The sequence below is a fragment of the Zeus faber genome (genome assembly GCF_960531495.2).
Source record: "Zeus faber genome assembly, chromosome: 7".
Lineage (NCBI taxonomy): Eukaryota > Metazoa > Chordata > Actinopteri > Zeiformes > Zeidae > Zeus > Zeus faber.
The window spans coordinates 3719337-3742768 of record NC_137203.1 but is presented as its reverse complement, the minus strand read 5'-3'; the positions used below and the strand labels follow the sequence as shown (position 1 = coordinate 3742768).

General features: G+C 49.0%; 2 protein-coding genes across 2 annotated transcripts; one reads left to right on the top strand and one right to left on the bottom strand.

The window, feature by feature from the left end:
• Nucleotides 1-306: 306 nt before the first annotated feature.
• On the bottom strand, nucleotides 307-3639 carry h2az2a (H2A.Z variant histone 2a). Its single transcript, XM_080003319.1, has 5 exons — nucleotides 3519-3639; nucleotides 1538-1615; nucleotides 1338-1451; nucleotides 1121-1250; nucleotides 307-751 (listed from the first exon to the last, which is right to left on the bottom strand). The coding sequence occupies exons 1-5, from the start codon at nucleotides 3519-3521 to the stop codon at nucleotides 690-692; spliced, it is 387 nt and encodes a 128-aa protein (XP_079859445.1). The 5' UTR covers nucleotides 3522-3639; the 3' UTR covers nucleotides 307-689.
• Nucleotides 3640-5399: 1760 nt separating this feature from the next.
• LOC307232343 (transcriptional regulator protein Pur-beta) lies at nucleotides 5400-8585 on the top strand (the record flags this gene model as incomplete). The annotated part of the gene is made up of 1 exon (XM_080003318.1): nucleotides 5400-8585. One exon carries the CDS (start codon nucleotides 5400-5402, stop codon nucleotides 6369-6371), a length of 972 nt encoding a protein of 323 aa, XP_079859444.1. The 3' UTR covers nucleotides 6372-8585.
• Between the last annotated feature and the right edge of the window lie 14847 nt (nucleotides 8586-23432).

Here is a 23432-nt window from a genome sequence, read left to right as displayed (position 1 = left end):
GGATTGGGGCGTCGCGTCCGCTTGCCCGTCTCAAGCGTATTGGGCGGCAGGGAGGAGCAGAGACGGTGACAGTAGGAGCTCGGTGGGAACCGAGACACGTTTATATCGGGCACAGCAGCTGAGCCGCGCGCTCCGACCACGCTGCTTTATTTAAACTCTGCTCGTAAAAATAGATGTAGTACAGTCTCGTCAGATATCTGGGTTTATGATTCAAGCTTTACAAGACGGGAGTGCATACTTTACATACTAACTAACTTGTGTTTAATCTATGTATTACTGTTTGTTTTTTAACCACAGACAAGGAAATAACCACAACAAGCTTTTTTTATATATAAAAAATGGTTTTAACAATTCCATTTTTCAGTATAAAACATTACAGAATTCCAGGCCAATCAAACAAATTCACTGTCGCCATTTGACAAAGAAAAAATATCAAGAACTCCCCAGTCAGACGTTCTACAGTAAAAAGACATTCTTCCTTCCAAAATTGCTTTTTTTTTTTCTCTTTCGTTTTTTTCCTAGTTATGGGAGAATATTACAATAACACAAAGCCTAACAATCACTCTTCTTTAGCTAGAATATTAAGAAAAAAAGAAAAAAGGACAAAACAAAACAAAAATAAACAAAAAAAAATAAAAATGCAAACTCCTGGTCCAAATCCTCGCCCTGCTCTTGTGGTCAGTGCTGCTCTATGCAGTCTTCTGCTGGCCCTTCTTTCCAATCAGGGACTTGTGAATGTGAGGGATCACACCTGGGAAAGGAAAAAACTAAATGTCAGCAACACACGCCTATACTGGCTTAGTCTTGTGTTAGAAAAAACTGTTTAGAGAATTATATTCATTTATACCCTGTACACAAATACCAATAACCACTATTTCTGTCTTGTATTCTTCTGCTATTTGCGTATATTTGGCAATTTTTATTCAATTTTATAACCTCAATAAAAAAACTGACTGACTGAAGAATCTTATTTTGGAACCAATGCAACCATCACATCTTCCATGGTGTGAAACATTGTATGAAATTATTTTTATAGTGACAACGCAGCAAGAAAATGTCTGTTGGAGAAAATGAAGATTTGTTTCGGAGTAGGAAGGCGGTGGGTTCGGAGGACGCTCACCTCCCCCTGCGATGGTGGCCTTGATGAGGGAGTCCAACTCCTCGTCACCACGGATGGCGAGTTGCAAGTGACGGGGAGTGATGCGCTTCACCTTCAGATCTTTGGAGGCGTTTCCCGCCAACTCTAGCACCTGGAAAACCAACGGCAGCCATTAACTCTGGGTTTTTTGGTATCTGGCGTCATGCGTGTTCTTTGGGGCCGTGGGGGGCGGACGCACTTCGGCGGTGAGGTACTCTAGGATGGCTGCGCTGTACACCGCCGCCGTGGCTCCCACGCGGCCATGGCTGGTGGTGCGGGTCTTCAAGTGCCTGTGGATACGACCCACCGGGAACTGCCGGGGACACGAGGAAGGACGTGAGGGGAGAACCCACAAAACATCACTAAACGGGACGTAACGGCGACGGACGGTTGCTTTACCTGCAGCCCCGCCCTCTGGGAACGGGACACCGCTTTTGCCTTGGCTTTCCCGCTGTCTTTTCCTGCCTTGCCGCCGGCCTGCGTGGGGACAAACACGGGAGAGTTGAGGAGAAGCTACTTGGGAAACGCGCCGTCGGACGAGCTTTCAGAGGATTTAAACTAGGGGACATTCACTGGACCTGTCCAAACTCTGCTGCATCACCCGCCCCGACCAATGAGCAGCAGTGGAAGACTTGTTACTTGAGTAAAAGTACAAATGCACACGTCATTCCTATTCCACAAGCATAATATATCAGTACCTACGCAAATGTACTCAGTGTTACCGGTAAAAAGTTGTCATGCTGGTCTGAGATATAAAAACACGGGTAGCGTAAAATAATATGGCATAAAGCACTACCGCAGATGGGTACTCATACATATCCCTAAAACTCACAAAAATATAGGTATTCACGTTGAAATGTGGTGGAATAAAAGTTTAAAAGTGCTCAATGTGCAGCGAAGTCTTAAAGAGGTACTTAGACGCAGTATTCTTACTTTCCATCACCACCAATGAGTCAAAAACAAAACACACACACACACACACACACACGAATCAAATAAACAAAATTCAAAATCAATACATTTGGTAAAATAAAACAAAATTCGAAGTTTCCCTTAAGAGACACAAACGCCCACAATCTGCGCAAAACGGGACCTGACCTGGAAACCGTCACTAGTACTTTTCACGAAGCCACCAAACAGCTTTCACTCACAATCTGTTTATTCAGCCCAGGGCATTTTCATACACACAGAACGTGTCTAGGGCGTTGTGCATTCCAGACGACACAGACAATTAACTTAAGACAAAAACAAAGGAACCAGATAAGCACGCAACGTGGGACTTGATGGCAGGATAAATTGAATTAAAAGGGTAAAACCTTGCATTACAACTACTGGTGACTACGGATGGAGGAGTAGGTCCCAGTTACTACGGTGTTGTTGTTTTTTAATAGAGACAAAAGTTGGGGTGAGCTGCTTAAAGCACCTTTCTAACGCACCGCGGTGGAGGTGCTGGTTTGGGGGTGCGCGCCAGGCTGCACTTTCCCGCCAACCAAGAGGCGTGCGCCGCCGAACGGCGCCGAGGAACCGACCGCGAACGCAGGCAACGAACCGGGAAAAGTCGCGGAACCAAACAGAAAATTAAACCAGGAACAGCGGCCGTGCAATTGACCCGCACGGCGCGGGGTAAAGGCGGCGGGGGAGCGGCTATCTACCCGTTCACCTGAGCGGAGTCGGATTTTTTTTTTTTGAAGTTGTTTGTACTTTGACGTAATTTGATGAAAATATTAATAACAACAATATAAGTTCCTCGATCACTCCTCGGGGACTCGGGGACCCGGTGGCCTGGGGAACGGGCGCCGGCAGAGGGAAAGCCGCGGCATTTCGGGCGGGGGGGGTGTCCGGCTGAACCGCTCTGTCACCGCTTGCACCCCCCCCAAAAAAAAACCCACGTTCCGCAGCAAAGCTGTGGGTCGTGCCCACGAACTAAACAAACGAAACAAAAAACACTTTGACTTCAATTCAGACAAAAAAAAAGAGGGAAAGTCGCCAAAGCGGAGCGCGCGTTAGTCCGCCCCGCGTCGACACGAAGCGGCACTGCGGCTAGGCTAATAATGCTAGCCAGATAAGCCGTCTCTCGGGGGAAGCGAGCCGGCCGCGTTCTCTGGGCCGTTGGAAGGGACGGCGGAGGGCCGCGGTTGTTCGTCTCGGGGTCCGGGGGAGCGGGGGGGACATAAACGGGGTTTTCTCGTCGCAAACCCGTCAAAATTGTTTGCGCTAATGCTAATGCTACCGTGGCTAGCTCGCTTTTAAAACACACACACACACACACACAAACGACCGGGTCATTTTCAAACACTTAATTTGACGCCGTCCCCACAAACAAAACATAACAACACAAGAATAGAGCGGACGTGTCTGACAGTTTAAAATCGTTTCTTACCATTTTTCAGCTTCTTTATTGGATTGCGGCGCTGAGCGGTCGCGGATAATTTCGGCTCCAAAAGGAAAGAAACAATAAACCCTCCTCGAAGCTCCGCGGCCGACCCCTGGCGGGCGTCGAAGCCGCGCCGTCCAATCGGAAGGCGCGTTGATGCTTCAAATCTCCCCCTCGGCCAATCGGCACGCGGCTTACAGGGCGCCCACCCATCCCCCACCCCGAGGACGGAACACGGGCCTTTGCGCACGGAACCTGCGAGTGGGCGGGACTACGGGGCGCCGGGTGAGAGGTTCGGTTCGTTGTTCTTTTACTGATTCGGTTCAAATGGGCGCTTCCGAGTCCACTCCTTCACTCGAAATGGGCTTAAAAGCTCCTTTGTACATCGGTCCATTCTGCTGCCAAACAAACAAAAATGACTCCAGAGCCTTTTTGGTGGTTTCATGGGTGTTAGTCTCCTCGCGTCTCTGTAAACTGTCTTACCTGTCGCTTATCCTGTCAGCGCCTGCGCTGGTCTAATCTGTCATTACATTACATTACATTTCGTCATTTATCAGACGCTTTTATCCAAAGCCACTTACAATTATTCAAACAGCGACGGACGCAGCCATCAGGAGCAATGAGGGGTTAAGTGTCTTGCTCAAGGACACTACAGCATGCAAGCAGGAGGAGCCTGGGATCCAACCAGCAACCTTTAGATAACTAGATGACCAGCGGGACCATTACTAGATGACAGTGGGTCGCTGTGCTGTCGTGCCTGGTGCCACTGGTGCCACCGGTGCCACCGGTGCCACCGGTGCCACCGGTGCCACTGGTGCTCGTGTCCTCTCCCGTCGCTCCAGTGGTCGTTTACCTGCGCGTCCTAAACGCTTTGAGGGGCCTTTCCCCGGGGACGCAACACGCATTCCAGTGCCCGACTGACCAGTAGAGTTGTATCGTGCCGTCATTTAAAACCTCCTGAATGAAACTCCAGGACGGACCTCGAGTGGCTCAGATTGTTCCTTGGTCGTGTAATATTTTGGGTGTATTTTCTTTGTTTGTTTGTGTTCAAGTTCAAGTAAGTGGCAGGACGGTTGCTGCAATAAACACAAATATAGATTTTACGTGTGTGTGTATCTGTACACATCCATATTCATAGATATGGATATTCTATACAGGATGATGTAAACAATAATACTGGCTTGAACAACATGGACGAGTGGTAAACGGTTATGACGTCATAACTGTTATCACCACAGTACCTTGAGTCTGATTTATTACAATCACGATTTAATTTGGCGGACGAGGGTGAAGTTTGGATCCCAGACACGGTTGGCCTTCCGTCAAAGTCATTATTACTTTGGGGGCGGAACGCGGAGGAGTGACACGACGAACGTGTCGGACGTGTGGGAATCGGCTCGCCGCGCGTCGCTTTCAGTTGTGCGGGCGACTCCCGGCGGTCGAGTCGGCTCGGGGATTCGTTCGCCGCGGGCGGACCGTTCGGGTGTCGCGTCACTAAAAACGTACTAAAGTCGCTCAGGAGGTCGCGACGGACGCCCGGGTCAGGGGACGACCCCCCCCCCCCCCCGATCCAAGCCGTGGCGACGTGCGAGCTGCAGAGCGGCGCCTTGAACAACATTCCGTCGTTTAGAACAACATTCCACCCACACACTCAACGGAGAAACTCTTCGCCGAAAACACTCACCGATGCGCCCGCAAATACAAAGCGTTGGACTCGAATGTCATCGGTCACGTTCCCTTGAAGGGCAAGAGAAAGCCACCAATCGGGGGGCGCGTCTCCCATCTGATGTTTTGACGGACGCGCGCGTCAGCCAATCAGGGTCGAGTTGCCAGGCGTCTGGTTCCTCCGGGTCAGACGCGCAGAGAAGCGGGCTGCTGGTGGCGAACATGGCGGATGGGGACAGCGGCAGCGAGCGCGGCGGCAGCAGCGGCGGAGGGGGAGGCGGCGGCGGCGGCGGCGGCGGCGGCGGCGGCAGTGGCGGAGGCGGCGGGTTCCAGCACTACCAGCGGGAGCCGGAGACCCAGGAGCTGGCCTCCAAGAGGCTGGACATTCAGAACAAGCGCTTCTACTTGGACGTGAAGCAGAACGCCAAAGGCCGGTTCATCAAGATCGCCGAGGTGGGCGCCGGCGGCTCCAAGAGCCGGCTGACCCTGTCCATGTCGGTGGCCGCGGAGTTCCGCGACTACCTGGGGGACTTCATAGAGCACTACGCCCAGCTGGGGCCTAGCAGCCCGGAGCAGATAGCTCAGTCATCCGGCGGGGACGACACCGGGCCTAGGCGGGCCTTGAAGAGCGAGTTCCTGGTTAGGGAGAACCGCAAGTACTACCTCGACCTGAAGGAGAACCAGAGGGGGAGGTTCCTGCGGATCCGACAGACCGTCAACCGCGGGCTGGGCTTCGGCGTCGGGGGCGGCGGGATCCCCGGAGGCGGCGGGGGCATGCAGGCCGGGCAGACCATCGCCCTCCCGGCGCAGGGGCTGATAGAGTTCCGCGACGCCTTGGCCAAGTTGATAGACGACTACGGCGGGGACGACGACGAGCTGACCGGCGGCGGCGGCGGAGGAGGGGGACCCGGGGGCTACGGCGAGCTCCCGGAGGGCACCTCCATCATGGTGGACTCCAAGCGGTTCTTCTTCGACGTGGGTTCCAACAAGTACGGGGTCTTCCTGCGGGTGAGCGAGGTGAAGCCCAGCTACAGAAACTCTATCACCATCCCCTTCAAGGCGTGGGGCAAGTTCGGGGGAGCGTTCAGCCGCTACGCCGAGGAGATGAAGGAGATCCAGGAGCGGCACCGGGACAAGATGTACGAGCGCCGGGCCGGAGAGGAGTCCGAGGGGGAGGACGTGGACGACGACTGACCCGGCCCCCCCACCCCCACCCCCGCGCTTGTTCTCAGGCGGACAACACGACGCGAAAGCCCGCGGACGGAGACGAGACGACGACGAGAGGAACGACTATAAAGTGCATGACGAATCGAAGCTTAAAAAAACGGTATAAAAGTATATTTGACTGAGAAGTCGCTGTCTATATAAGAGAATCGTGTTCTAAAGTTTTTTTAGATGGATGTTCTAGCTAAACGAGTGCAGATTGCACCGGTCGGCTCCTGTTTGAGATTCCCAAATTGAAGAGAACAAATATATATGATTGTCCATTTAAAAACCTCACAGTTCCAGCCCCAGCGCGTTAAGGTTCGACGGCGCTTCAGAAACCGCAGTAAGTGACTTGTCCCCCGGCCCGTTTGGATGAACAACGGCCCTGGATCTGACCTGCAGCCTCTGGGTTGACCAGGAACTCCAGGAGACCTGTGATTCACCCAAACCTCGAGGGTGCGGGGTTAACAGTACCACGGCTGTGTGTGTTTTTGTCCGGGAGGCAAGTCTGGACCGCCCAGAGAAAAGAGTCCACTAAGAAAACAACAACAAAGTTTTTGGGGGAAACACCAGAGCTGCTCTAGCGGGGCATCCCCGGCCTTGCGGGCCTTTTCAGCAGGATCCCCCTCCCCCGGGGGTGATCCACGGATCCAAGCACACGACTCGTCCGGACCCCGATTCTATCCGAGAGGGCTGGGCCCTCTACCCAGCATGCTCCGGGAGGGGGGGTCCCAACCCCAACCCCGCTCCAATAGCTGGCATGCAGTGTATGGGGACTGGGGCCCCTGTAGGTAGACGTGGATCTATGGGTGCATCATCGCCCGTGCCTGCATGTCGCCCTCGAGGTAGTGGGCGTGGAGCCGGAAACTACACCCGAGGGAGAGAGTGTCCGCGGCAACTGACGAAGGCCCAAGCTCGACCCCCACCCGACCGTACCCCGCCCTCACCCCCCCAGCCATGCACACACACTCACACTCCCCCCTCCCCGTCCAGGGAGTGGATTGCCAGCTCAGACCTGTAGCACTGGTCTTATTTGAGAGTTGGTTATGAAAGCTTAATATTGCCGGGCTGGTTTTATAGCCTAGAGGGACGCCGCCTCCGAGGCCAGTTTACGGTGGCCATTTGGATCCATTAATCTTGAACTTACATCATTTCTGGCTGATGCAAAAATCAGTCTGATTGTACAAAAAAAAAAAGTGGTGCTTTTGAAAATGAAAAAACCCACAGTGGGTGCTGTACCTAAAAAGAATAGTGCAAGAGATTTACTTACTAAAATATCAAGTATAGATAGAATTATTTTTCAAAAGAGATATATTGAAATATGTCTAAGAAATATGAGAAATTTATTAGGTAACGCTGCCTAAAGTGGCTTATTTAAAACACTAAACTTGGATGCAATTGTCCAGGGTGATATTTCATACTTGCTTTTTTTTTTTCCTAATATTTCTTTTATTCCTTAGAGGAAATTAAGAACAGTACAAGAAATATTCATAACGCAGTTTATTATTCGAGATTTTTTAGATGAAGCTTCACTCAAGCTGTATGTCGGTTAACACCACTCTCAGAGCGTCGAGTTGTCCCGTCATCTTGGTCAACATGTTTGTCACCAAGTGGCGTTTCCATCAGTCGCCAACAGACGCAAAACGTCTTCAATCATCATCATTATGTCTTTAGTGCTCCTTTTTAAAATATATTTTTTTTGTTGCATGCCTGCTCTTGTGTTTATTTTTCTCTTTTATTTTGCATATTCTAATTGCTGTATGATGGTATTTATCCATGTTGAGCTCAACTTTCAAGGTTTCTTTTGTTATTGCGATGGAATAAAAGTTCAAAGTTTACTTCTCAGCCTAATAAAAAAATAATAATAATAAAGAAAACCAGTCACAGCATTCCCATGCTTTGGGGGATGTAACTTTCATTGTCCCACTTCCTTTTAAGTGTAAAACCTCGTTGAATTTTACTCCCCCCCCCCTTTCAACACAGCAGAGAATTTGCCATACAAAACACCTGGGAGCAATAGTTTTTCTTTTTTGTTCTGTTTTCTATTGATATAAATATATATAATATACACATGAGATTGAACTACATCCTTCTTCCTGTACTGTGTTACGTGAAATGGCAGCTGTTTCGGTCATGTGTGTTCTGCTGTAATATTCTACCAAGTTACTTTCAAGGAGAAATAAAAAGGGTGGTTTTTGCTCAGGACTTGTGCCGTGTTTTTTCATTCACCCCGAGCGGACGCCGTCAACCGGCTGTCGATGTGCGCGCGCGGCGAGGGGCGTGTCTCCCTTTCTTTTTGGGGGTATTAGTCGGTGCTTGGTGGTGATGTCGGCAACAGGTGGATCTTCGCTACCTCGACCAACCATCTGTTCCCGTGTCTCTCCTTTAGCCGGCACATTTAATTGAAGGCTGTTTTGTTGTCCCCGCAGAGGAATTAAACACACGGATACAAAGAAATCGTCGAAGCCGGTACACGTTTGCAACCCAAACATACTGAATAGAACTAGTTCAATGCGTATTAATATGTTGAGATTTGTGAATAGAAGGTGGTTGAACAAATAATCCACAAGTCATGAAACGAGATCTTTGTTCCGGGTTCGCTAAAGCTCACTTCCCAATGTGCACACATTAAAAACTCCTCTCGGTGCCAAGCCAAGGAGGCTTTTGGGATTCGTGGGCAGTGTGATGACTTATCGTCTGTGCATTTCCCGGCCAATAGTTCGGAACACCTGAAACGGTTCTCTCAGGCGAATGCTCAAACCAAAAGACCTGAAAGGACCCGTCGTCTTCCTCTCTCATCTCGACTTGCCTCCGTGATACTGCATGCATTCAGCAATCTAGGAAGCGGTGTCGGTGTGAAGTTGGTTCGTATGTCGGGGTCTGCACATTCTAAAAATATCCTCGCCCAAAAGGCCTACGTGGTGTAGGTCACTAGGAAAGCAGGTCAAATGGCAGACTGGGTGTGTTCCAGTATGTGGTTTTACTTTGGAAGTCGAGGAAGTTAGTCAGCTGTTTCAAGTCAGTCAACCGTGGACAGAGGAGCTGCGATTCGATATTAGGATGTGGTTACTAAATCAGCGATATCGAAATGCGCTCTTGTTTCGAGACACATCGTCCCCCTCATTGTCTTTTTAGAAAATCCCAAGTGCAGCGAAAGAGTCGGCGTCGGTTTGTGGCCGACGGTCGTGGTGTTTCATGGCTTCCTTCGGGACTTAGGAGCGAAACGGAAGAGCCGACAAGCCACAACCAACTCCACCGAGTATCCGTCAGGCGCGCAGAGCGGCAGGATCGGTACGGCGGCTCCGGGAGGCGCCGGCGTACGCCATCTTACCATCCCGCCTCCGGAATCAATCTTTCAGCAGTCACGAGATGCGCCGTGCGAAGGCGCAAGTCCGGACAGACGAGGCGAACCGTCATTTACCCGCAGCCTCGCACTCACAGGTCTCGTGTGCACGGTCGGTGGCCGCGGCTCCTGGAGAAAAGGCCCCGAGCACGGTCGGTGCCTGGCCACGGGCCTCGAGCCCCCTCCCCACTGGAGGGGAAACAAAACACGCATTCATGCCTTTTCTCGCAACGCACGGCGGCCGCCGGCGGGAGCGTGGCGGAAACGCACGGAGACCCGCCCCCCGCCTCCGCGACGGAGACCCGGCAGGGGTCACGGGCGCGTTGCCGCGCGCTCGAAGCCCCGACGAGGCTCCGTCCGGAGCCCCCCTCCGCCTCCTGCGTTCAGCCGCAGAGCGGGCTCACGCGCTCCCTTCTCTTTGCTCCTCTAAAGCTTTTTTTTATTGCACGCACTCGGCGCTCCATTCACATACGCCTGCATTGCGACCCCCGCCCGCCGCTACACCGGCGACACACAGCCTCCTGTGACCTGTTTTGAGGGCAGGCTGATGAGAGTGAGAGAGAGCGAGAGAGAAAGAGCGGGCAGCGGGCGGCTCAAGGGCATGTAATAGCACGCTCGGCCCTGTGCCAGTGAAAGGGGGATTATTTCACATGGCCCTGGTGTCCCGCTGGTCTGCTCCAGAGATAGGAACCACACTAAGCTGCATGTCCATCAACCCAGGCAGGGAGAGGGAGAGACAGAGAGAGACAGAGAGAGAGAGAAGCAGCGAGATGCACAGTAACTCACACAGAAAATGCACACGCACGCTTCTCGCGTGCACTTTCACATCAACGATGCAGGGTCTGGTCGTGGTGGCGTGACGGGAGCCGGCTCCACTCTCCTTATCCTGTGCCTTGGAGGGTTTCCTTGCTTTTGAATGCTTTTCCTGGAGGTAAGGATTACGGGTGTTTGGAAAGTAACACTATCAATACTGCCATTACTGCAAGGGCCCGACGTTCAGAAGCGGTTTAGAAGCGGTTGTCAAGTTGGGGACCACGCATCAGCTTTTTATTGCCAAAAACCGACTCAACGGTTGCCAAATTGGAATAATTTCATCATGGAGGGAGGTGGATCGATAAATCTGCAGATCGAGAGGTCAACTGCGGTGATTGTGACAACAGGGCAACACGGGAGACCACTTGGGGATGGTCGCCAGGGGCCCCAACCCGACGACGACCAGCGCTACCCACCAGCCCACCAACCTGTGAGTTGCCAAATGACATTATTAATGTCTCCCACTCTGCAGGGGGGGCTGGGGGGGGGCTCCTCCTGCTGTGGTGGTTTCCTCTATTTCCCCCCAAGGGGGTTTTTCGGGGAGTTTTCCCCCCGCTGCCAGGGGGTTCAGACCAAGGGACGCTGGTGATTTTCTAGGTGAGATGTGAAGCCCGCGAAGCCCTTTGAGACTGTGCCGCGTAAATGAACTTGGTTCCGTCACCTTTACTCATAATCAGGAGTGATCTCTGCCAAGGGATGCTCCCCCCCCCCCCCCTGCAGCCGGGATCCCCGGCCGGGAAGCGTCCTGCACCGTCGAGGGTGAACCGGGGGGTTGGGAGGGGGGGCGAGCTATTTTTAGACAGTGTTGCCATGTGCGGGAGGCTGCCGGGTCGGGTGCGTGCGCGGCCGCGTCGTGCTAATCCCGTGCATGAATGGAGAAAATGATCAGCTTGTTCCTGCAGAACTGCTGAGAGCCGCCTCGCACACCGCGGGACACGTCGCCGCTCCCCGCTGCGTCTCTGACGCGCACACACACACACACACACACACACACACACACACACACACACACACACACACACACACACACACACAATCCATCCAATGGATGGAGGAAGTCAGCTCCGTATCGCAGGATTTGTTAGGGTTGCACAAATTAATTGACATTCACTAACCCACACACTCTCAAACATGCCCCCACACACACACACACACACACACACACACACACACACACACATGCAAACACACATTGTTTTGTCTGGATGATGGAGCTGTGGGTAAATGAAGTGAGTTTGATGCTTGATTTCATAGGGTTAGGTAAAACACACACACACATACACACACACACACACACACACACACACACATACACATTTATGTACACCATCAACATATTGCATGGGTGAAGTGCACAACAACACACTCACACAGGCTAAACACAAAGAACAGTATCAGTTTCAGGTGCTTCAACCCTTCAGTACGTCCGGGGTGAACCCCACGACCGTCGTGCTCCAGGTTCAGGTTCAAATCCTCCCCAGCGACCTGAGCTGACAACCACCTGGATCCTCACTGGATCCTCACTGGATCCTCACTGGATCCTCACTGGATCCTCACTGGATCCTCACTGGACCTCAGTGTGCAGCCACGTTGTTCCCATCACAGGGCCTGTGATGCCGACCAACCTCAGACTCTGTTGCTACTGGATATTACTGCTTTGATTAGGAGGATGTGGAGCGACTCAGACGCCTCCAGTCAGTCATTGCTCTATTTATTGACACTGGGAGGAAAACGCAGCGTTGGAGAGCATCCGCATCTAAAACGTGTCCTGTAGAAAAGGGACTTTATGCCGGACTTTAGGCGAATATGTCCATGGTGTAGAAAGAATTGCATTGTGTGCTCAAATGACCCCGTCTCACTCTTTCCTTCGTTCCTTCTATTCCTTTTCTGCTCTTGAGCCACATTCCCTGTAAGGATCGAATCTGTTGTTCAGGCCACATTATTGATGCAAAAAAAAACAAAACAATAATAATAATAATTTTATTTATATATATATATATATATATAGCAGAGCCCTCAGTCCACGAAACGCGCTGTCTATTGTTTAATGAGAATTTGTTTGTGGCTTATTTGTTTTTTTGTTTACAAACTAATTATATTATACAAAGAAAAAAAAAACAACTGAATGAAAACCAGCGGAGCGTGACGTGGTTAGAAGAAGCTTTTCTTTCTTTTTTTGTATTGAATATTAAAATAAGCAGAACAATGCGGTGTCGCTCCAAATACTCGTGTTGTGAAGGCGCAGGTTCCTCTTTTCAGTCCGAGAACGCATTTGTTCCGCAGAGGAACCTGCAGTTCCCCCTGACGCCACACGGGGTCAGCAGAGCGCCTCCCACGGGGCGTCGCAGCCGCCGGTGGAGGCCGCGTCTGCTGCGCCGCCCCCGTCACCGAGGTCACCTCCGTGTCAACCACCCGAGCACCGCGTCAACCACCCGAGCACCACCTTCCTCTTTTGTCCTGGTTCTTGGGGCGACGCAGTGTCACGCGGCGGTTCAAATTAAGTTTGTTATGACGCAACAACTCCAACTGATTCCAGCAATGACATCCCCCCCCCCTCATGATGAGGATCTCATTCGATCTGGGAGTTTCTTCTGGTGGGGTTGGGTGCACTCCGGTACAGACCGTAATAAGCAGTAGAAAAAAACGAAAAACGCTTAAGAGTCCGAAAAAAGGAAAATAAAAATAAAATAAGAATCAAATAAAAAATGTGATTAAAAGTAAATGTCAGATATGAGCAAGAAGCCAAAGATACAAAACAGAAAAGTCAGATATAGAAAAATACAAATGTGATGGGATACTATACTATACTGTACTGGATACATTAATGTTATGGTTTATAGAAAATTATACATTTTAATATGAATTATGACTACGTGCCAACTATGATATTAGTATGTACCGTGTAACACCAGTGTTATTGCAGGTACAGTCAGTGGGGGGCAGTAGTGTGTGTGTGTGTGTGTGTGTGTGTGTGTGTGTGTGTGTGTGTGTGTGTGTGTGTGTGTGTGTGTGATGGAGGCAGTCAGGGGTCTGGGAAGGCAGGAGGGGCAGAGGCCCTGCTGGCGCCAGGTCTTGGCGGCCGCTCGCCAGACGCCAGCTTCCCTCCAGGCGGGGGGCTCCGCCGCCGCCCGCCCTCGTCCTCGGCGCCGGGGGCAGCGGCGCGGAGAGGCGTCCGCGGCGGGTGGGGTCCCTTCAGGCCGCCGCGGGGCCCTGCGCCCTCCGCCTGGCCGCCATCTTTAATAACCTGACCCCAACCACGTCAAAGGGGTGGATTCTATGATGCGGGTGTTTCATTTGTTGCTCAAATTTGACACTGGAATGTTTGTAAAAAGCTGTGTAAACAAGCATCAACGCGGGTTTTGAATAACTAAATATATGTAACCAAGTCAAATATGCCAAAGCTCATTACCAGTCATATGCAACGGCTAAAAGGACACTATTATATCATTTTCATTCATAATGTAAGTCTCACGAAATGAATCTGTTTTAAAGGGAACGCGTCCCCCTGCACTTTTCCTTCCACTTTTCCAGGTTCGACCTTCACAAAAGAAGGTCGAACCTGATTTATCTGCCTGTGATGAACTGCTGATTCAGCGTTCAAATCAAGCCGCTTCACACTGAATCCAAAAACGCGTCCGACAGCCGGACCCTGCCCCCCTAGCGGGCCGTCGTCATTCAACGGCGCCCGAGAAAACGCCCCTCACAGTGCGCGAGCTCCAGAGGCTTCACTCACGTCGTTTCACATCGTAAAGGAACTCACATCGTAAATTAACTCACATCGTAAATAAACTCACATCGTAAATGAAGTTGCCCCGCCGGCGCAGCAGCTGTGTTGCAACGGTTGCCTCCGGTTCGTGCCGAGGCAACGGAAAACATTTCGCAAGAGTTGAACAGTCGATGCCGCGACCGGAGGCGGAAAACCTGGCAGCGGGGCCCCGGCTCCCCACCGCAATGCATGGGACCTCGGGTTTGTTGCCGACTTTACACCTTGTCGACCAAAAGTGAAAAACTCACAAAAATAAACAACTAAACAACTCAACAAATGAATCAAACGTGAATATATGAAATGTATATAATATCCGTGTGTGGGTGTGTGCGTGTAGTGATGACTCATTGAGGTTGAGCAACAGATCTTGGTACAACTGGTGCTAATGCGGCGCTTCAGATAATCTGTGGCTGAAGGTGGTCCGGGATCATTGACATTTCCGTTGGGTATTTTTTTCCTTTGCAGTGAGGTTCCCCAAGAAGGGGGCAGAGGTTATCTTTGAGGCATATGCATCTAAGCGGTGTCGCGGAAAAAAATTCCCACCGCGCCGCTCGGGCGAGGTGAACTCCCGCCACCGGGAGCAAAGTGAGGGCCTCTCAGGAAAGCCGGGACAGGTGCGGAACAGGGGAGCGGTGCAGCCGTGGAGCGGTGCAGCGGTGCAGCGGTAGCAGCCACGGAGTCCCCCTCCCGTCTCTACACACGGACCGGGGAAGACGGACGTGGGACGCGGCTTCATGAGCCGGAGAACAACAAGATACGGAGGCGAGGACGGCGCGACGCTCCTGGTCGTGAGGACGTAGGCGGGGATAACGAAGCACGCGAGCACCGGTTACACGAGGAAAGCGTCAAATGTTGCGCATTGTAATATCTCTAATCCCCCCGATCAGCGGCGTCTTTGAAAAAATAAAAATAAAAAATCTTTTAAATCTTTGTCATGTGGAGGGGTGAATATTTCATCTGAGAAAGGAGAAAATATCGATATTTATCGTGAGATGAGATGTTGGTGCAGGGACGAGGGAGGCCAAGCGCCGGGAGGTGTGTGTTTGTACTTGGCCCCGTTTATAAACGCCGACCCGTCACAAAGCCACAGGTGAGAACAACAACAACGCAGGACAGGGGTCAGGCTTAAAAGATTATTTACTGGTATGCAAACAGTGAATGAATTTCACGAGGGGTCACCGCAGAACAAAGTAAGCAAAAGGAAAAAAATAAAAAGGAAAAGTAAACGTACGCTCCCCCAAGGTGGAACTCAGGATTAAGTTCACCCACTTGGAAAAAACACAAACTTGGACTGACTTGGACTTTTTTCCTGCTATGTTTACTTCGTGAAGGTTACGCTTCTTCTGTGAGATTCCTCATATCAACTGGTGTTTTTTTTAAACATCTCCAGGGCTGCCCATGCATGAAATTCACATCTAAGGGTACAGAACACACACACACACACACACACACACACACACACACACACACACACACACACACACACACACACACACACACACACACACAGCGAGAGAGAAACTGACAGAGAGATACTGTATATATATCTATCGATATCCTTACATCACCAATAAAACACAACATAGAAAATAAAGTTTGTCCCGATTCTCACGAGGTGAATTCAAGAGGAAGTATTAGTGAATCCGTTGAAACAGTTTGAAACTATTGTGGTGATAAAAATCAGTTACACACACCGAAATCTGAAAAAGAGTATAACATTTACCTATTTTTTATGAAAGGCATTTTGCCGTGCAGCTTGTGCTGCGTGCGGGAGACGAGGCTTCTATCCTTATTTTTGTTTTTCTGTGGAAACGTTGGTGAGGCGGAACTTCTCGAATTTCGCCATGTCCACGCCCAGCGTCAGACGCCCGCCCTGGACGCACAGGCGCAGTTCGGGGAAGAGCACGGAGCGGATCCAGGCCCAGTTGTCCAGCCGCGTGCGCTCCCACCGGAACAGGATGTCGTCCCGCTGCAGCGCGGGGTCCTTGGGGTCCTTGGGGTCCGCCAGGTCGGCGGTGAAGGGGGCCATCTCCAGCTGGGGGGGGGACGCAGAGAGGAGCTCACTCAGACACTCAAGGGGCCGCTTCCGCCGTCGCCGGGGGTCCCACGGAGGGACCGGCCCGCCCGGAGGACTGAACCCCGGCGACGGGTTCTGCCAAATTAAACTGCACATAAACACCATTAAAACCACAACCTTTAATTTGTAAACTGTACAAACAAACCTGTTCTTCTGTCTATAATTCTAGGAATCTCTGTCTGTCTGTCTGTCTGTCTGTCTGTCTGTCTGTCCGTCCTTTGATTATCTCATCCAATCCACTTCACCCCTGGCGGGCGTGTTGAACAGGCGGGGGCCAGTGTACGACAAAATGGCCCAGCCAGAGTGGAGCTGTCCACTGTGGGAAGAGACAAACCGGATTCGATTTTGAGTCTCGCGCCCGGTGTGATGTCTGACCTCTCCGTCGTTGACCTTGAGGATGTACGGTTTGTCGAGTGTCTCGAAACAGAACGCCAGTTTTTGACCTTCATCATAGTTGTTCCACACGAACACCGTCACTGTCGGAGAGGGAGGGAGAGACTTTTGACTTTTAAGGTTCCTTTATTTGCAGTAAGTCATGTCACAGCATCAGCAACTTGATCACGAAGGAGAGAGAAAGAGAGAAGGAGAGAGAGAGGGATCCTTGACCCTTTCAGAAATAAATGATTGACATCCACTTATTGACAATTGAAGTTCTCTGTATTTTTCAACTTTCCCGGGCAGCGATGAGCCAGGTTCTACTGTATTATTGATTTTATGAAAGATTGCTCAATATCCCCCCCATATATTTTTTTTACAGGGAATACGTCAACGTGAAATGAAATATATATCAACACAGATATTACGTCACACTACAAGAGTGTTGCAGTGTGATGTTTACAGTGTTCTAGTAATGTACATGCTGTGCAGGAAGCCGCGATGTTATCTTCCTCCTACCGTTTTGTGTCGTTGACACTTGGGGGTTCCAGACCCTAGACACACAGCGGCCATTCAGATCCAAAGTGGAGTTCACATGCTGCCCATTGCCAGTCTCCAGGCAGGCCGACATCTTCTCAGGCATGTTGTATTGGTAATGTGGGTCTGTCGTACTGCGAACGCTGGATTCTGCATCAGACAACAGTATATTGTCATATGCACGCACACACACAATGTGTGTATGTATATATTATACACACACACACAGTATATATATATATATATATATATATATATATATATATGACACACACATATATATTTATGACACACACATATACAGTATGACACACGCACACACATTTATATATATATATATATACACACACATACATATACATCACACTACACACACTCCTTCCACGCTTGTCATAGGGACGTCATACACTGTCAGCAGCCACATGAGTCTTGGCAGCAGTCCGTGTTGGTAAAGCCACGCTTTAAACTTCCCCGGGAGCCCTGATTTTTCAATCCTCAGCCATTCCTCTGTCTGCTTTTCTGTCATGTTGATTCCTGTCCGCGTGTGAATCGTCGAACCACTTTCCGAGGCACTTGATGGGATTCCCCTCCATCGATGGAATCACTTCTCCTTGCGCCTGCAACTTGAACCTGTTCATCAACGTACCTTTCCTCATCACCATAACACCTGGATTTCTTTGGCTTAAACTTCATTCTGGCCCACGTCGCCATGCGGTCCGGAGCTCCGAGCAACCACCTCGCCTCCGCATGGGTTGTGGTCGTCACAGTGATTGTGGCGAGCCAGAGCAGACCGCCAAACACATAACCACCACCTGTGCTCTGTACCAACCACCGTCAGAGATCGGCCTCTTCCAAGCGGGACCAGAGGTGAGGGCGTGGCTGCAGGACACTGAGTTGGACATCTGAGGATGATACACAGGAAGAGAAGAAGAAGTAAGTAAGGTCGTCCATGCAACCTCTTATTGAGGGTTGCATGGATTTTCGGACCTCTGCCTTCTTTCCCAGCTGCTGAAATTAAGAGGTTCATACCCATGATGAAGAGGATGGGGGAGATTGTACAGCCAGTTACGATCCCCTTTTCCAGGTTTTGCCACCGAGTTGTAAAGTGGGCTGTTTTGAATCGTAGCTGGATTCCGCCAAAGAAACTGACAGGAGCATCCCCTTGATGCACTGAGGGATGTGGTTGTGGTCTAATGCTGCACGGATGAGGGCATGAGGGGTTGATCCATCGGCATTGGCCAAAACCAGCCAGACGACAGTCAGGTCGCCTTTGCCGGTTTTGGCCTCCCGGATCATCTGACTGAGAACTCCGGTGTGTTCCGGACTTCCAGAGAAGCCTGGGATTCCACCTTTCTGGACAGCGGTGTCGATGTATCCATTCTCTGTCATGTATGAGGTCATCCTCTTAGCCAGTGCAGAAAAGAAGATTTTCCCTTCCACACGTAGTAGTGAGATTGTTCTAAATTGATCGACAGTTGAGGAGTTCTCTTCCTTTGGCACGAAACAGCCTTCTGGCTTCTTCCAAATCCTCTGTCACAGCTTCCACAGCATCCGGAGGAGCATCGGGCATTTCTTATATACCTTATAGGGTAAACCGCTTGGGCCGGGGGCAGATCCTGTTCTGGCCTTCTGCACCACCTCCTGGACTTCCTTCCAGGATGGTTCGGTGATGTTGAGCTCTTTTCCAGGTGTTTCAACTCTGTCAATGTTTGGGTTGACATCAAGGGCTTGGTTTCTGGAGATGTTATTGTGGGTCTCCCTCAAGAACGCTTCCACATCTTCTTTAGGGCCGGTCAGCCCTCCAGATTTTGCCACACCCAGATTGTATTTTATTGTTGTGAGAGTATTGACTTTCTGCTCTGCTGTCCCTGCTAGTGTGGCTTCTAGCACTTTGTCGAGGTCTTGGTCTAGTTGGTACCGTTCCTTGGTATCGCTCATCTTGGGCCAATTGATTCGTTCCCTCGCAGGGTGGGTTTGGCTCTCTGGATGGCATTAGGTGGGTCCCTCCTGAGGTCTTGAGGTGACACAGGTGCTGAGAAATCTCCAGGGCTGTGGGGTGATTCCCGCCTGGAGCTCTCCTCCGTCTCACCAGGTGCTACCGCTGTGCGTTGCACCTGTGACCCCTCAAGTGAAGCAAAACCTAAATGGCCCTACTCCTCTAACTACATTTTGTACACTATTTATGTATAGGAATATCAATATGTATGGTATATAAATATGTTTTTGGATTTCACATTGTATGTACGTATATTAAGTGCTTATGAGATATATATTATACTGTATATTATATATATATATATATATATATATATATATATATACTTAAATATAGTACGTATATATCATTAGATAAATATATAAACATTTATAATTATTAATATAATTATTATCATTATCTTTATTATTATTATTATCATTATCATTATCTTTATTATTATTATTATTATTATTATTATTATTATTATTAAGCAGCAGGTTTAAAAACCCATCCACACACACCCTCAGGATAGGAGCCCTGCCATGACGTTCTGACTGCTCCTGGCCCATTCAAGAAGAATAAGAAGAAACAGTCTTTAATTGTCACACGACACTCCACAACACATGCTTGCACACACACACACACATGCACATGCTTGATGGTGGCCGGTGAAATGGCTCCTCTGCTTTTGACCCATCCTGGCTTGTCCTTCCTCCGGGGGCACAGCCAGGAGCAGTGGGCAGCGTACGTGGACGCGCCCGGGGACCAGGTGATAAGTGTCCATCGCTGGTCAGACCATGATGGGTGCATGTTTTTGGTGGTGGGTCCTTACTGACGTGAGGTGGAGGAAACCCCCTGTGAGCACGGGGAGAACATGCAAACTCCACACAGAAAGGCTCCTATTTGGGAGATAACCCACCGGAGCACGGTGCCAACAGCGCCCCAGGTGGGAATCCAACCCAGGACCTTCTTGCTGTGAGGCAGCAGTGCAATGCACTGCGCCACCGTGCCACGTAACCGAGCCTCCTCGCTACAATGAACCGGTGTGTCTACAACCCATCATCATCTGTGTCTCTGCCGGAGGGCCCTGGAAACGATACTCAGGTGGCGGGAGGTATGCGGGACTACTACTGTGTGCGAGTGTATACGAATCACATGTGCAGCAATGTGTTTGTTTGCCAGAAAGGATATCGCTGTGATACTTTTCCGATTTGAATTTCATGTGTTTGTTTTGTCTGCTAGGGTCCGTTGACGTGTTTTTTTGTTCTGCGTGGAGCCCAGGAAGAGCAGCTCATGTTCTGTATCTGCTCATGGTGTAAAATAATATCCAAATCCCACATACTGAGATATCTCACATTTTGATCGGCTAAAGGTGCAAAGGTCAACCAGCCACAGGACAAGATTTGATTTTATCCAGTGGCTGTGAGGACAGCAGGGATCTACAGAGCAGAGCTACCTGCTACTACTTCAACTGTGGGAAAAATGCAAAACACCAAAGTCGCAAAAATTTGCAGATTTAGGCAGAATATGATGGAAACTACCAGAAAGAAAATGAAACACAACTACAACCCAGACTGGGAGACTACTTACAATTGGACGAGCCTGGAAGAAGGTGATTCTTTTGATTTTTTTTGCTAAATTGGCAAAAAGAGTTGAGTTTTTAAATGTTGCGGAGAGGAATCAGACGTGAAACCAAACAGTACATGTGAGGCTCACAAAGGCGAAGCAGAAAGATATTGTGGAGAGGTAACGTGCCCCATGCAAACAAACATACTTTGTCCTACATTTGGTTTGTTGGCATCTGGTCGCACGCACGCACGCACGCACACACACACACACACACACACACGCACGCACGCACGCACGCACTTTTTTTTCCCACCAAAGGAAGTCTTCTATAAATCTAAATAAGATCTATAAATGATAAGGTATAAATATGGCAATCCACCATGTGACAGTTTAACATACTTGATATGCAGATATGCTGAAATTAAAAGACATGACGGAGCAGGCACAGACCTAATTGCAATTGGAGTTAGTTATACCTCCACCTGGCATTTCAAATGAAGCACAGCCAGCAGATACAGCAGACTATTGAATCGTTGGACATGAAGACAGACCCAGTCCTGTGACCAAAAAAAAAACCACAAAACAAAAAAACGAGAGCAATGCAAACACAACGCCGCCAGATAAGCGACACGCACGCTGTGCTCACCTGGCGCCGGCGGCGGGGGCTGTGGAGTGCGCGCCTCCCGCCTCCGCTGCGCCGCTTTATGGGACGACTGCGATGGGCGGAGACGAGGATCCGTCCGATGCCGAAGTCCAACCCAGCGAAGAGAGAAAGAGAGACATTTAAAAGCAATTTAAATGCCAATGCATGACAAAGAGTTTTAAATGGAGCGGTCGTCGACAATCAAGACAATCAATCAAAAAAAAAAAAAAAAAAAAAAGAAGCAGCAGCAAACCCTGACCCCAAGGAACCAAACACTGCAGTTAAAACGACTGAACATTTCTAGTTTTGTCGGCACAAATTATAAATATATATATACTTAAATATAATATATATCATTATATAAGAATATAAACATTTATATTAAAAAATATATACATATTGTGTGTGTGTGTGTGTGTGTATATATATATATATATATATATGTGTGTGTGTGTATATATATATTTATATATATATATATATATATATATATATATATATATGTGTGTGTGTATATATATATATATTTATATATATATATATATATATATGTGTGTGTGTGTGTGTAGTTGAATTAAACTCTCCAAGTTCTGTAACCATTAAATTAACTCAATACAGTTTATATTATTATTATTATTAATAATAATAATACTACTACTAATAATAATAATAATAATAATCATCATAATAAAACATTATTTTTATTGTTAATATTTTTTATAATATTATTATACATTCTTATCAATAATTCAACATACCACTTTATGGAGAACAGGAGAGAAACAGGTCGACATGAGACAATGAAGTCATATGAAACTTTCTCAATCGGAATATTTTTTATGAACTTCCCTTTCAGTTCCAAAGAAAACTGACATAATGCTGACGCCTTTTGTGAAAGAAATGCGTCAAAATGTCAACTCGGTATAAAGACTTGACTGATGTCAGAGATACTTCAAACTGACGCTATAGATTCAAGATTCAAGAGGTTTATCCGTCACATACATATACATACTTCCATACATACATGCAGTGAAATGTCAGGAGGGGGAGGACGGGAGGACTGATTCAGCCAGGGAGATGTTGAATATCGTAGTGAGCACCGGGGCTAGCTGGTTAGCACAGGTCTTCAGTACTCGTCCAGATATGCCATCTGGGCCCGGAGCTTTCCTGGTGTTCGCCCTCCTGACATCAAGCTCAGACACTGAGCATGACATAGCACTATATATAATTCAAATTGTTGCTGCATTTAAAATCACCAAGATCTTTGTATTTTTATTCTAACTCGTCCTAAACATGTGTCTCTAAAATAACTGGTTTCTGAGATGCTGGAAGGTGTCTTTCCCTAATTTCACAGGAGCTAGGCTAGCTGATCCCATCTGCAGTCATGCATTGCGCTACCAAAGTTAGCACGCGGGCCGTAGCGATCTCTGTACTGGACACACTGGGATTGAACTGGGATGGAACTGGGATAGATCTCCTCTGAATCTAGGTAAAGCTGGGCCCACATGACCCACATCAATGAAAGGACGTATCAGCGAACATCTAACGACGACATTTTCACATTTCCAGTCTCTTCTGCGCACACACAACTTCAATCTCTGAGGAGCCTATAAACTCAGCTGGTTGAGGGAAACAAAATAGTGATGTTAACACACGTTTAAAATATAACATCTTATTCTGATTGACATGTGCATGTAAAGGTACTTTCTGTCTTCTCTCTCTACTGTCGTACGGCTCTTAAAATGTAATTGTCGTCATCATTAAGACTTGGAAACTAAAAAATAAATGTAGAACAGCTGCTGTGAATGTAAACGTTGGAGAAAAAAAAAGAAAGAAAAATGTCACCAGAAAAAGAAACATTTACAGGGCGTGATTCTCCATTCCAGTGCATTCTGGACAAATACCTTTAAATTGGATATTAAAGCTGCCACGCCCACTCACTGTGAAA

Bases quoted from the DNA above. Each gene is read 5' to 3' on its own strand.
- h2az2a (XM_080003319.1), bottom strand. The intron at 1,452-1,537 runs GTAAAGCAACCG...TGTCCCCGGCAG, and splicing joins CCCAGAGGGCGGGGCTGCAG to TTCCCGGTGGGTCGTATCCA. The intron at 752-1,120 runs GTGAGCGTCCTC...TTCCTTTCCCAG, and splicing joins GGCCACCATCGCAGGGGGAG to GTGTGATCCCTCACATTCAC.